The sequence below is a fragment of the Lepidochelys kempii genome, chromosome 9 (genome assembly GCF_965140265.1).
Source record: "Lepidochelys kempii isolate rLepKem1 chromosome 9, rLepKem1.hap2, whole genome shotgun sequence".
In the NCBI taxonomy this organism is placed as follows: Eukaryota; Metazoa; Chordata; order Testudines; family Cheloniidae; genus Lepidochelys; species Lepidochelys kempii.
The window spans coordinates 102,505,566-102,518,253 of record NC_133264.1 but is presented as its reverse complement, the minus strand read 5'-3'; the positions used below and the strand labels follow the sequence as shown (position 1 = coordinate 102,518,253).

The window sequence follows — 12,688 nt, the reverse complement described above, 5'->3', positions numbered from 1 at the left end:
TAGTTGTCTGCCTTCACGTGATGTAACTGAATGGAACTCTCTTTCATTTGACTGTTTCTCTTCAATTCCTACTTGTACATTATCAACTTCTATCCTCTCCTCTTTACTAGCATATAGAGCAGGGGTGGCCAACCTGGGGCTCCGGAGCCACATGCAGCTCTTCAGAGGTTAATACGTGGCTCCTTGCACAGGTACCAACTCCGGGGCTGGAGCTACAGGCGCCAACTTTCCAATGTGCCGGGGGATGCTCATTGCTCAGCCCCTGGCTCTGCCCCCACCCCACTCCACTCCTTCTCCCAAGGCCCCCATCCCTTCCCCTGAGTCTGCCATGCCCTTGCTCCTCCTCCCCTCCCCAAGCCTCCTGCACACCGCAAAACAGCTGATCACAATGGGCGGAAGGCACAGGGATGCGGGGTTAGGTGCTGATCGGCAGTGCTACTGGCAGGTGGGAGATACTGGGGTTTAGGGGGGAAGCTGACGGGGGGCTGCTGATGTGTTACTGTGGCTCTTTGGCAATGCACATTGGTAAACTCTGGCTCCTTCTCAGGCTCAGGTTGGCCACCCCAATATAGAGAATCCCTGTTAACAGATCCTCCCCTAAAGGCTGTTTCTGTCCCAACTGTGTGCTTCTCCACACCTGACAGCTTTCCCTCAGCCCTTAGTTTAAAAACTCCTCTAAGACTTTTTGAATTTTACATGCCAGCAGTCTGGTTCTGTTTTGGTTTAGGTGGAGCCCATCCTCCTTTCCCAAAAGGTTCCCCAGTTAGATTTAATAAATCTAAAACCATCCTCCATACATGATCATCTCATCCAAGTCTTGAGACCCTGCAGTTCTTCCTAACTGGCCCTGCACGTGGAACTGGAAGCATTTCAGAGAATGCTACTATAGAGGTGCTGGGCTTTAATCTCTTACCTAGCAGCCTAAATTGGCCTCTAGGAGCTCTCTCCTACCTTTCCCTATATCAGTGATACCTACATGTACTACGATCAACAGCTCCTCCCCAGCATCGCACATTAGTCTCAAGAGATCTGCAACCTTCACATTCAGTAGGCAATTCATCATGCTGTTCTCCCGATATTCGTAAACCCAATTTACTCCTGGGTGAATTCTGCACCAATGCGCATGTGCAGAATTCATGTCCAGTGCAGGCCCCCTCCATCTCCCCATGTGGCCCTGCAGCCCCTCTTCCCTCCCACAGTGCCAGGTTAGGAGACACAGGATATGTGGGGAGCAGACAGAGTGGGGCACATGAGGCTGCTGGGGGGTCACAGACTGGGGGTCAGAAGGGCTAGTGGGCGGGACAGATTGGGGTGCAGGCTCAGGAGCTAGTGTCATGACAACATGGGGATGGGGTGGAGGGGTTTGCAGGGCCACATGAGGATGGGGCGAAGGGGGCTGATGTGCTTGACTGAATGCACGAGGCTAGGGGTCAAACGGTCTGCATGGCAGAGGCTCCCCAACTCCATAACTATCCCCCCACCCCAATAAAAAATCCAAACCCTGTTCCATAATTCTCCCACCCACACCCAACAATCTTCCATGTTCACTCCCAGGCTCCTTCCCTCTCTCTCAGCTCCTCCATTATCCCTGACTCCCCCAAGCCTTTGCACTGCTTCTGAGGGGTCCGGGAAATGTTTCTGTATTGTGTATTTAAATGCATTACTCAAAGTTCTGTATTAATATGCCTAGTAAGGAATCTATTTGTCAAAAAAAATATTTCCTGAGCCTTTTTTTTTTGGTCTGTATTATTACAGACATACTTGCGGATAGGTATTTTGAAATAAATTACCAAAATAATTGAAACTGGCATGATTATACGGTTTTCTTTTGACAAGTAAAATACGTAAAATTTTGCAGAATTTTAATATTGCGCGCAAAAGTTTTAATTTTTCGGCACAGAATTCCCCCAGGAATACCAACTGTCTATATTTCTAATGATCAAATCCCCCATTACTATTACCTGCCTCTTCCTAATACCTGGGGTTCCTTCCCCGAGAGAGGTATCCTCAGTGCAAGAGGCTACCATGACATCATCTGGAAGGAGGGTTACACTCAGACCACCTGTTCAGGGTTTCCCTCACAAACAGAAGAGCCAGTTATTTTCTTTAAATCAAAGCTCCAATTCTTAAAAGGTGGATTCTGAGCATATTCCATGGCCGGGGATTATGTTCAACATTACTGTGCGCAGGGGCTTCAGGGTCTCAGAGTCCCACCGCTGGGTACCAGGCCCTTTCAGCCAGGCACTGCATTGCAGGGAGCCCCCTGGAGGGCATCCTGAGCAGCAGAGTGTCTCTGGAAGGGACTCACTCACCAGCATTAAGGAGTGAGGGGATGGCTGCACAGCGAATCAGGTCCTCCAACAGCAAGCACTGACGGGCGATGAGAATGGCAACAAAGGTGGCCAAGGAGTCATGGAAGGATAAGTCGCTCACCTGGGAGACAGAAGAGCAGCCAGTGACCATCTCAGTTTCTGTTTCACCCCCTCAAGTTAGCACCATATGGGCCTGACTGGGAGCAGGGGGAAGGGCAAGCCCAGCAACCCCATGACCAACACAGCAAAACACTCAATAAGGGCAGTTCCAACACCAAAAGGAAGTTCCCCATCTCCCGCCCATGACAACCATCTCCCATTCCCATCTCCATCCCCTCGGGGGCACTCTCTCATGTCCCATCCATCTCCCCCCTCCCCCACAGTACCCCTCTTTCCTCAGCCCTGTTATTTAAGCTTTTCCACTTACATCAACATTGCAGAGGAGGTCGTTGAAGCCACAAGTCCCATTGTTGGAGGAGCAGCACAAAGCCTTGAGCACGCCCAGCCACTCAGCACTCAGGGACTTGCAGTAACCAGTCAGCTCAGCACATAGGATAGCTATGTCATTGACTCTGTAGAGAGGAGTCATGTGGTCACAAACAGCACTCAACAGCCTAGCTCTTCCCTTCATTCCTAAAGCAGACTCGGGCTTTGGAGAATGTGGGGAATTGCTGTATCATGATTTTCTTTTTAAACTTTTTATTAAGGCAAAATTACAATAAAACATTAACATACTACATTGTACATTACTTATTCTGGCTATAGATCCTGGCTTGATGTCTGAGGAGCCCTCCTCCTCCGAGTACGCTACAAAGGGTGATCACATTTCATAATACCTATCATCTTTTTGGTGCTTCTCTTGTGTACATATGTGGTAAAAAAGTCTGTGTTTTACTATCCCATTACTCCATAGGAGGAGGGGTCACATTTCTCTAGTAACGTGCAATACAAAGTCTAGCTGCTGACAATGAAAAAGAACTTCATTTGTTGGTTTATTTAAAATGCAGATCCTTTGCTGGATCATTAAACAAGCAGGTCAGGGGAACTCTTAAAAGTTAGCATTTTATTTCTGTATTATTATGAAAAATGTGTGACTCGGTTTAGGCACTCACTTTGTATTGTGACCTACTAGGGCAGAAGGAGTTAATTTCTCCTCTGGGACAGGGGAATAAGAGATAAGTGCTGGTCATGCAGATAAGACTGGGTTGGTATGTGTGACAGATATGATGGTTTGGAAACATGGAATATTCAGACTATTCTACTGAGGTGAGACAGATTCTACGGACACTTACAATAGTCAACCACTATTGCATCAACTTTATTAATGTTGTATATATCTTTATGGGCTGGCTAGTTCTTGAATTCCTGACTCAGTCATAGAATCATAGAAATGTGGGACTGGACTAGATGAACTGTCAAGCTCCCTTCCAGTCCTACATTTCTAGGACAGGTCATTTAGTCCAGCCCCAGCACTAAGACAGGATAGAGTATTATTTAAACCATTCCTGGCAGGTGTTTGTCTAACCTGCTCTTAAAAACCTCTATTAATGGAGATTCCACAACCCCCCAAGGTAACCTTGTTCCAGTGCTTAACCACCTTTACAGTTAGGAAAGTTTTTCTAATGACTAACCTTGAAAATTTTCCTAATGACTAACCTTGAAAATTTTCCTAATGACTAACCTAAATCTCCCTTGCCTCAATTTAAGCCCATTATATCTTGCCCTCTCCTCAGTAGTTGAGAACAATTTACCACCCTCCTCTTTATAATCATCTTTTACATACTTGAAATGTCTCCCCTTCTCAGTCTTCTCTTCTCTAAACTAAACAAATTCAATTGTTTTCATCTTTCCTCATAGGCCGTTTTCCAGACTTTTAATCATGTTGGTTGCTCTCGTCTGGACTTTCTCCAATTTGTCCACATCATTCCCCAAGTGTGGTGCCCAGAACTGGATTCAACACTCCAGCGTAGGCCTTATCAGTGCTGAGTAGACTGGAAGAATTACTTCTCATGTCTGTCTTACAACATGCCTGCTAATACATCCCAGAATGATGTTTGGTTTTGTTGTAACAGTATTACACTGTTGACTCATATTTAGTTTGACATCCACAAGTGCAGTACTTTGCATTTATCCTTACTGAATTTCATCCTATCTATTTCAGACCATTTCTCCAGTTTGTCAAGCTCATTTTGAATTCTAATCCTGTCCTTTAAAGCGCTTGGAACCCATCCCCACCCCTCATCTTGGTATCATCCACAAACTTTATAAGTGTGCTCTCTACACCATTATCCAAAGTATTTATGAAGATATTGAACAGAGCCAGACCCGTGACAGATCCTTGTGGGGCCTCACTCGATATGCCCTTCCAGCTTGACGGTGAACCACTGATAACTACTCTCTGGGAATAGCGGCAAAGAGTGCTGTGGCACCTTATAAACTAACTGACGTACTGGCGCATAAGCTTTTGTGGGTGAATACCCACTTTGTCGGACTCATGTAGTGGAAATTTCCAGAGGCAGGTATAAATATGTAAGCAAGAATCAGGCTAGGGATAACGAGGTTAGTTCAATCAGGGAGGATGAGGCCCTCTTCTAGCAGTTGAGGTGTGAACACCAAGGGAGGAGAAACGGCTTTTGTAGTTGGCGAGCCAGTCACAGTCTTTGTTTAATCCTGAGCTGATGGTGTCAAATTTGCAAATGAACTGAAGCTCAGCAGTTTCTCTTTGAAGTCTGGTCCTGAAGGTTTTTTGCTGCAGGGTGGCGACCTTTACATCTGCTATTGTGTGTCCAGGGAGGCTGAAGTGTTCTCCTACAGATTTTTGTGTATTGCCATTCCTAATATCTGATTTGTGTCCATTTACCCTTTTATGTAGGGACTGTCCAGTCTGGCCGATGTACATAGCAGAGGGTCATTGCTGGCACATGATAAGATAATGATAATGACAATGATAAAGATAATGACCCTCTGCTATGTACATCGGCCAAACTGGACAGTCCCTACATAAAAGGATAAATGGACACAAATCAGATATTAGGAATGGCAATACACAAAAACCTGTAGGAGAACACTTCAGCCTCCCTGGACACACAATAGCAGACGTAAAGGTAGCCGTCCTGCAGCAAAAAACCTTCAGGACCAGACTTCAAAGAGAAACTGCTGAGCTTCAGTTCATTTGCAAATTTGACACCATCAGCTCAGGATTAAACAAAGACTGTGACTGGCTCGCCAACTACAAAAGCCGTTTCTCCTCCCTTGGTGTTCACACCTCAACTGCTAGAAGAGGGCCTCATCCTCCCTGATTGAACTAACCTCGTTATCCCTAGCCTGATTCTTGCTTGCATATTTATATCTGCTTCTGGAAATTTCCACTACATGCATCTGACAAAGTGGGTATTCACCCACAAAAGCTTATGCTCCAATACATCTGTTAGTCTATATGGTGCCATAGGACTCTTTGCCACTTTTACAGATCCAGACTAACATGGTTACCCCTCTGATACATCTCTCGGAATAGTTTTCCAACCAGTTGTGCACCCACCTTTAGGTTCATCTAGACTATATTTTCCTAGTTCGTTTGTGAGAAGATCATGTGAGACATTATCAAAAGCCTCACTAAAGTCAATAGGGAAGCTAAAGGGTTTCCTGCATTAACTAAAGTCACTTGGGGGAAGAGGACAGTTATTAACACAAATCCCTACTGCAGGTAACAAGTTTATGCAAGTTTCACCCCTGGGAAACAACACAGACTGGTCTGACCTGATTCAAGAGGCCTAGCAGACAAAGAAATTGTCTGTATAAAGTGACTCCCAAGATCACTTACACTTGATTCAAGAACTGACAGAAAACTGTGACCAAGAGAGAGAGGCCCTGCAGAGGGCCTGGAGTACTTTAAACCTGTCAGGGTCTGCAGGTGGCAAATGGGTGACAGCTGGTGAGCTAGATGTGTATATAGGCTGTTTGTTGTTTTTAAAAGATAAATAGTACTTTGCTTTATGAAAGCTGCCTGGTTACTGGTTAACCCTGTCACTGCCCCTGAGAGAACAGGGCTGCAGGTGCTGAACTAAAGTCAGATCTGCTGAGATAATCACAGTGAACTGCAGGAGTTTGCAGCCTAAGTGCACAGTCTGGAAGAAGTGGATTGCAGATTCCTGTCCAAGAAGGGTGATGGCTAGAGGCCCAAGACCTAACTGGGGGTGCCTCAAAGAGTCAGAGGTGCAGTTAATTCCAGAACAGTTGTAACAGTCTGAATGAACGCTGAAGGACCATTAACATACAAATGGAGTTGCATCAGACAGGCACAATGGAAGACAAACAACTGGATATTAACTTTTAAGAACTAGCAGCCAAGGGAAGCAGAACGTATGGAACACGCATAACAGCAACTTGAAACAAAGAATGGAAGTATCAGCATACAGCGATAAGACCTCTGCTGCGCAGTGCAGAGGGAGAGACTGGAATCCTAGACACTTCCAGGCCAGAGAGGCAGGTAATGCTGCCAGCATGGACAGGCATATAAGTTGGCTTTTCCACTTTAACCAAAGGACCCTAAATACCATATTCCAGCTGACTATACGTGCTGGCTTGTTCTGTGTCTCCTCAAAACACCTGCTGATTGTGTGGCTCCTGAGAGCAGCATATCTCCAAAAGGGGTCTAAACTAATTTGGACCCAATGGAGGAGCCCTGACGAGAAACGTGTGCTGAAGCCAGTAACCCAGCCTCAGGGTAACAGGGCTCATCCTTGTAAAAAGTGGAGGCCTAGGACTAAAGGGGTAACCTCCCAAAGAGGCTGTATGAATGTCAGGGTTATAGTATCCCCTGTGGACACATGACAAGTGGCTACTGGTTCCCTCGTCCTCAGATGTATCTTGCTGCCCCCTTGAGGAGCACAGACACTCCTTCTCCCTACACAAGTAGAGCCACCTGAAAGGGGTCTCAATAGCCCCAGCCCTGCGCCTCACCGGTCTGGGTCATGGTGTCCCACACACACGTGCATGAGTGCATTGCACACAAAGCTGTAGCGGTTGGCCGGGTTGTCGTTGAGGCTCTTGCCCAAGTTGGTGTAGGTGAAGTTGTGCGCGGATGGATTCTCAATGGTGTCAATCATGAACTCGGGCTCCCACAGCATGTTAGAGTCAGACGGCTCCACATTGCAGTAGATTGTGTTCTTCACCTTGGAGCAGAAGTCACTGGCAGGGGCAGGAAGGGGAGGTTAGGCACTTCTGCAAACATGCTTCCCACTGCCTTTCACAAGCAAAGCTGAGGCCCTGGGTGAGATCCTTCTGCTCCCTCCCCCAGACCTCCGCTGCAGCCTCTGCAGTGCAGAGAGCTCCAGCTTTTACATGAAGGCTTAAAGGGCTCATTCAAAAAAGTTCCTCCGTGAAGAGCCATGCCTGTTCCTTGTTGGGGAAGCCCCTGGAAAATACCAGAGGGGGTTCAGTAACCTAGCCTGGGGCTGCCACTTCCTCTTGCTCTCAGTGCAGCTCCGGGAAGATGGAAGTCAACAGTGCTCATCAGCCAGCAGCTTAGCCTGCAGGCACCGCTGTAACAGAGATGGGCCCAGACAACTACCATTATCCCTGCATGCCCAGCTAGACCCAAGGCAGGGATCCCCCACTGTATGTCAATGAGGAAAGAACACTAGCTGGTGGGGAACAGTGTGTGCAAGATCACAAGCAAAGCTGAGGCCATGGTCTTTCTGAGGGCAGTGCCATTGCATCCAACCTGCCCCAAACTCACCTAAAGAGCTCCCCAAATTTACTCTTGAGGTGACTGCAGGAGGTGTACAGGTCGTAGAGGTAGGCCAGGATACAGCGCTCTGCTGAAGAGCCATCGGAGCGGTTCATGCCATGTTTCACCACCCCACACAGACTGTAAAGAGACAAGAAATGCTGCAGCAGCATGAAAGGAAAGCCTGAAGGAGCATCAGACAGAGGCAGCACCCACCCTCTTGAGGGTAGAGCCCTAGGCATGGAGACAATGCCCTCGGAGAAGAGATCCCTCCCCACCCCCACCCCTCCATGGGACAAAGCTCCAGGCACAGAGACAACACCTCCTAGGAGGACAGACCCCAGACCCCACCACCCGCGTGGGACAAAGCCCAGAGATGAGGCTTCCCCTGCCCAGGAGGGGCACAGGGCTCCCTTACCCTTCGAAGACCTGGGCCATCTGGTCTTGGTTCAGGATAAGGCAGGAGTGGTAGTGACGCAGGACAGCCACGATGCCTAGGCACAGGCTGGTGGTGTAGCTGCCAACGAGGTCGGAAGATTTCAACAGCAGCTCTGCCTCCACCACGCTCAGCTCATTCAGCAGCTGCACCCAATGACATGAAAACCCTTCAGCAATCCAGACATCTCCACCACTACAAACCCTGTCGTTGGGGTACCCGTCAAAGGGAGCCTGCTGGCTAGGCACCAATGCGTTCAGGAGCCTGAAAACTGGGCGAAGCCCGCCATCCAGGCCCCAGTCAGTTCAGGGGGTCTGCCAGCATTGGGGTGCCGACCAGAAGAAGGCTGCCGGTTGGACACAAGCGTGGGCAGACTGGCTTCCTAGATATGGCTCTGACCTTTCACTACCAGGACCTGTTCAAAATCCCACTTAGCTCATCCACTAACTGGAGTGTAAAAGTCTCAGGTACACCACCAGCTGTAGCAAATTTCCTGAAATATCATCTGGCCTAGTCGGCCACACCAGTAACACAGTTTGCATTGCAGAGTGGCAGGGCCTAGGGAGGAAACCACCCTCGTTGTTGGAAGGACTGCCATGAACAGAAAAGAAACCCTCTCATTCAAGAAAGGCATCACTGCAGCTCAGGGACAAGAACAGTAGCAAGGTTCATTCCAAACAATCCTGAAACCTTTGGAAAAATGACCCTCAAAACCAGAGCCCCAGAGGAGGACTACAGCTTTGTGTCACACACAAGCATACCTCATGCCCACTCCCCCACGGAACACCAAAGAGTCTAAGGCCAGAAAGCACCATTATGATCATCTGGCAAGACACAGGCTAGAGACCCTCACTCAGAGATTCCTACATCCAACCCAATAACCTGTCGTTGAGCAAGAGCAGATCCTTCAGAAACACACTCAGTCTGGATTTAACGTAGATGAACCCCACCCTGGGGAAGCACCTCAGACCCCAGGGCTCACCTGGATGGCGAAGTCAATGAGACCACTGATGTTGAGTGAATACTCCATCAGGTCAAAGATGAACTGCACATGCTGCACCAGAGGCAGATGGTATGACATCCCTAAGGCAAAGCTGGTGATCTGTTCCAAGACATTGCGAGATACCTGCAGGAAGAGAGAGAGAGAGAGGCACAAGGGAGTATCAGCCCCTTGCAAAGCTCCATTTGTCAGATCCAAATTATTCTCCCACTATCTTCTTTGGAGGCTGCTTTCCATGCTGCAGTGGGACAGATACAGCCAGGGTCTAGGTTGGAGACAACTCTCTCCAGAACCCCATACCTGAGAGGTGACCTGGTGCTGATCAAAGTGAGAAAGGTGTTGGAATTTAGCAAAGATATCCTCAGCTGTTGGGAATGCCTCTGGCTTGCTCCTCTTCCTCTTCTGGCCTTCCTCTCCACCTGCCAAAGGCAAGAAATACAGGGAGCCATTACCAGACTACCTTCTTTAGGGCACAGAGCCACCCTACAGACAGCCATATGCATCTTCCAATTCCTCAGCAGGGAGCACAGGTCCACCCAACTGCAGGCAGAGTAACCACTGGAACAATTTACCAAGAGTCACGTGGATTCTCCATCACTGGTCATTTTTAAATCAAAATCAGACTTTTTTCTAAAAGCTCTGCTCTATGAATTCTTTTGAGGCAGTTCCATGGCCTGTGTTACACAGGAGGTCAGACTACATGATCACAGTGATTCACTATGCCCTTGGAATCTATGACTATGAACCAGGGAGCCTCACATTCCCCCCATTAGGACAAAGGGTCTTGGGCCAACTCATAAGCTGTCAGGCCCGCTCTAGAAGGCATCAAATCCAACTCCCAGAGACTGGAATCCCCAGTTCAGAGTGATGGTCAGGGATGGTGAAGTATCTAACCCATGCCAAATGAGTTAGCTATTCTCTCAAGGGCTCTGACCAGTCGCAGTTTAACTGCCCCAATGTAAGTGCTTCCCTTGGGAGACTAGCCACTCTCACCGGGACTCAGCCTCAAAATCCCTCGGCTCGGTTTCAAGAGCATCTCATCTCTCCTTTAAAGGAGCATCCTCAACTTAAAAACATTGGTGTCTGTTGTTGTTACAAGGCACCTCTAAAAAGCCCTGGACTGACAGAGATTACAGAGAAGTGGAATGGACCAAATCCCCATCTGTGGTAAATCAGTGTAGCTCCATTGACTTCAGTGCAGCTGTGCCACTTAACATTTTTCAGCAGGTTTCCTGTGTCACAGCATATTGTGTCTAGTCAGTATCGCTGCTTCCCTTGCACACTCAGTCTCCTCTGCCTACAGGTCTCCCAAGGGACCCAACCAGCTGGAAAGGAACACCTTCCTGGGGCAGGGCAGACCCAGGCTGCACTAACCTGTCTCCGCTGTGCTCTTCCTGTTTAACACCTTCAGAATGTCTTTGGTTATCTTCTTGATGGCATGTCGGGCATCATCTCGCTGTTTCCCAACCCCAAACAGAACCACCAGCCGCTGGTTACATTCGTGACTGCATGACTCCTCCTGGGAACCGAAGGGAGACAACAGCATTAGCTGCTTTCAGGCTAGAGGCCAATCATCTCGTCACACATGGGTCTCTAAGAGGAGAGGGAAGGTGCAGCTGTGAGATGACCCCGGGGAATGGGGAAGCAAAGAACCACCCCAGGAGCCCACTCATTCAAGGCATGCACGGTCATGCTCCTTTCCCTTTCAGTGCTCAAGCTGAAAGGCATCAGGCGTCCCATGTTTGGGTGGAGCTGCAGCAAGGAAATGTGCCAGTCTCATGATGGGAGGGTGGCGTGAGCCCAGGTCTCATACCTGGGTGAGAGGGGCGGGGGGAGGTATGCACAGTTCTCATACCTGAGGGATAGGAAAGTGCGTGGCATACTGGATGTGCCGGGGCTGGTCGTATAGGGATGCTAGTGTTCCTTCTGCAGCCTTTTCCTTTAGCAGAGGCTTTGCTTCCTTCTCAGGGTCTGGTTTTTCAGGGGAAGGGCTGGCCTTAGACTCACAGTGCATTGGAGGAGAGAACATCTAGGGAGAGAAGACAAGATTGCTATGATACATGGCCATACATCAATGGTACTGAAAGCAGGCCACAAGGTTATTCCAGCCCACAGCTGATGGGTGGGTGCTGTCCCCATGCTTTGCCCTCCTCCTCAGGACACTGCTCCCAGCCCAGGTACCAGATCCTCCTCCCCAATCTGCACATGAGTACAGCTTCCTAGTACACCTCGTACTGAGAACAAGCAACAGAAAATTAGGAATTCCAGGCTATAATTCTGATGACAACACTCCACAAGAGCCAAGATTAAGGCAAAAGGCACCAAGGGGGACAATTCAGCCCCAGACACCACAGTTATCCAACACATACCCTGAAAGATAGAAATGGCTGAAAAAAGAAATTTCCCAGAGATTTCAACAGCAATCGTTCTTAGCTCTTATTGTGCATCTTCACTCAAAGTGCTCTGCAAACATGAAAGAATGACTCCCCACAACAAGCTAAGAAACACACAAACTAAGGCAGAGAGGTCAAGTGACTTGCCCAAGGCTGCAGAGCCATTGGATGACATCTCTTCCCCCAGGTAAGCAAGAGTCTCAATGTCACCATCCTTTCGCCACCTTCACCCTCGATACCCTACACTGCCTCTCAGTAATGTCACTCTCACCTCCTGCTCCCTCACCATTCCAAGTGACAAGCAACTGGCCACACACCCCTAGCTCCTGGGGTTGTGTCAAGTCTGTGAAAGAGGAAATTCAGGGAATGACACACCTGATTACACAGCTGGATTCTACCCTGCCTACATGTTCTGTACCACTCTACTCAAGAGCATTCACAGGCAAGTTGTGTCTACCATACAGCCCCAATCGACCACTACACACAAGCCCTTTTGGCGAGGCCTTTCAATTCCACAGAGGACACAGTGCACCCAGCAGCAAGTTGATGCACCTCCACACTGGCAAGGTGCCCAACAAAGCATACCTGAGCTACTCACCAAGCACCAGGTAGGAGAGGCAAACAGGAACATACCGAGAAATCGGTCTTTTCCATGTCATCAAACAGCACGCTGGAGCTATGATCAATATCCATGGACTCCGAGAGGCCTGTGTCCTGGGGCCATAAACAAGGGCAGCCATTAATTCTCAGTGCTGCACTAGGAAACATGTACACCTCAGAGTTTCCCCACAGCATTGTCCAGCCTACATCCCCAGGCAG

General features: G+C 48.6%; 1 protein-coding gene across 5 annotated transcripts in view; it reads right to left on the bottom strand.

Annotated features, from left to right (window-relative positions):
- Window positions 1–12,688, bottom strand: part of MED12 (mediator complex subunit 12) — a 77,317-nt gene that overhangs the window by 51,257 nt on the left and 13,372 nt on the right. For all 5 annotated transcript variants that reach the window (XR_012160650.1, XR_012160651.1, XR_012160652.1 and 2 more), the window contains exons 14-23: window positions 12,503–12,583; window positions 11,332–11,505; window positions 10,851–10,995; window positions 9,777–9,895; window positions 9,459–9,602; window positions 8,459–8,622; window positions 8,050–8,181; window positions 7,272–7,499; window positions 2,740–2,884; window positions 2,313–2,433 (exon numbers count right to left, since the gene is read on the bottom strand). Coding sequence is in view for 2 of the 5 variants with exons in the window: in XM_073358645.1 (XP_073214746.1) it covers window positions 2,313–2,433; window positions 2,740–2,884; window positions 7,272–7,499; window positions 8,050–8,181; window positions 8,459–8,622; window positions 9,459–9,602; window positions 9,777–9,895; window positions 10,851–10,995; window positions 11,332–11,505; window positions 12,503–12,583 (1,453 nt within the window). In the remaining 3 variants the exon portion in view is untranslated. The remainder of the gene's footprint in view (window positions 1–2,312; window positions 2,434–2,739; window positions 2,885–7,271; window positions 7,500–8,049; window positions 8,182–8,458; window positions 8,623–9,458; window positions 9,603–9,776; window positions 9,896–10,850; window positions 10,996–11,331; window positions 11,506–12,502; window positions 12,584–12,688) is intronic.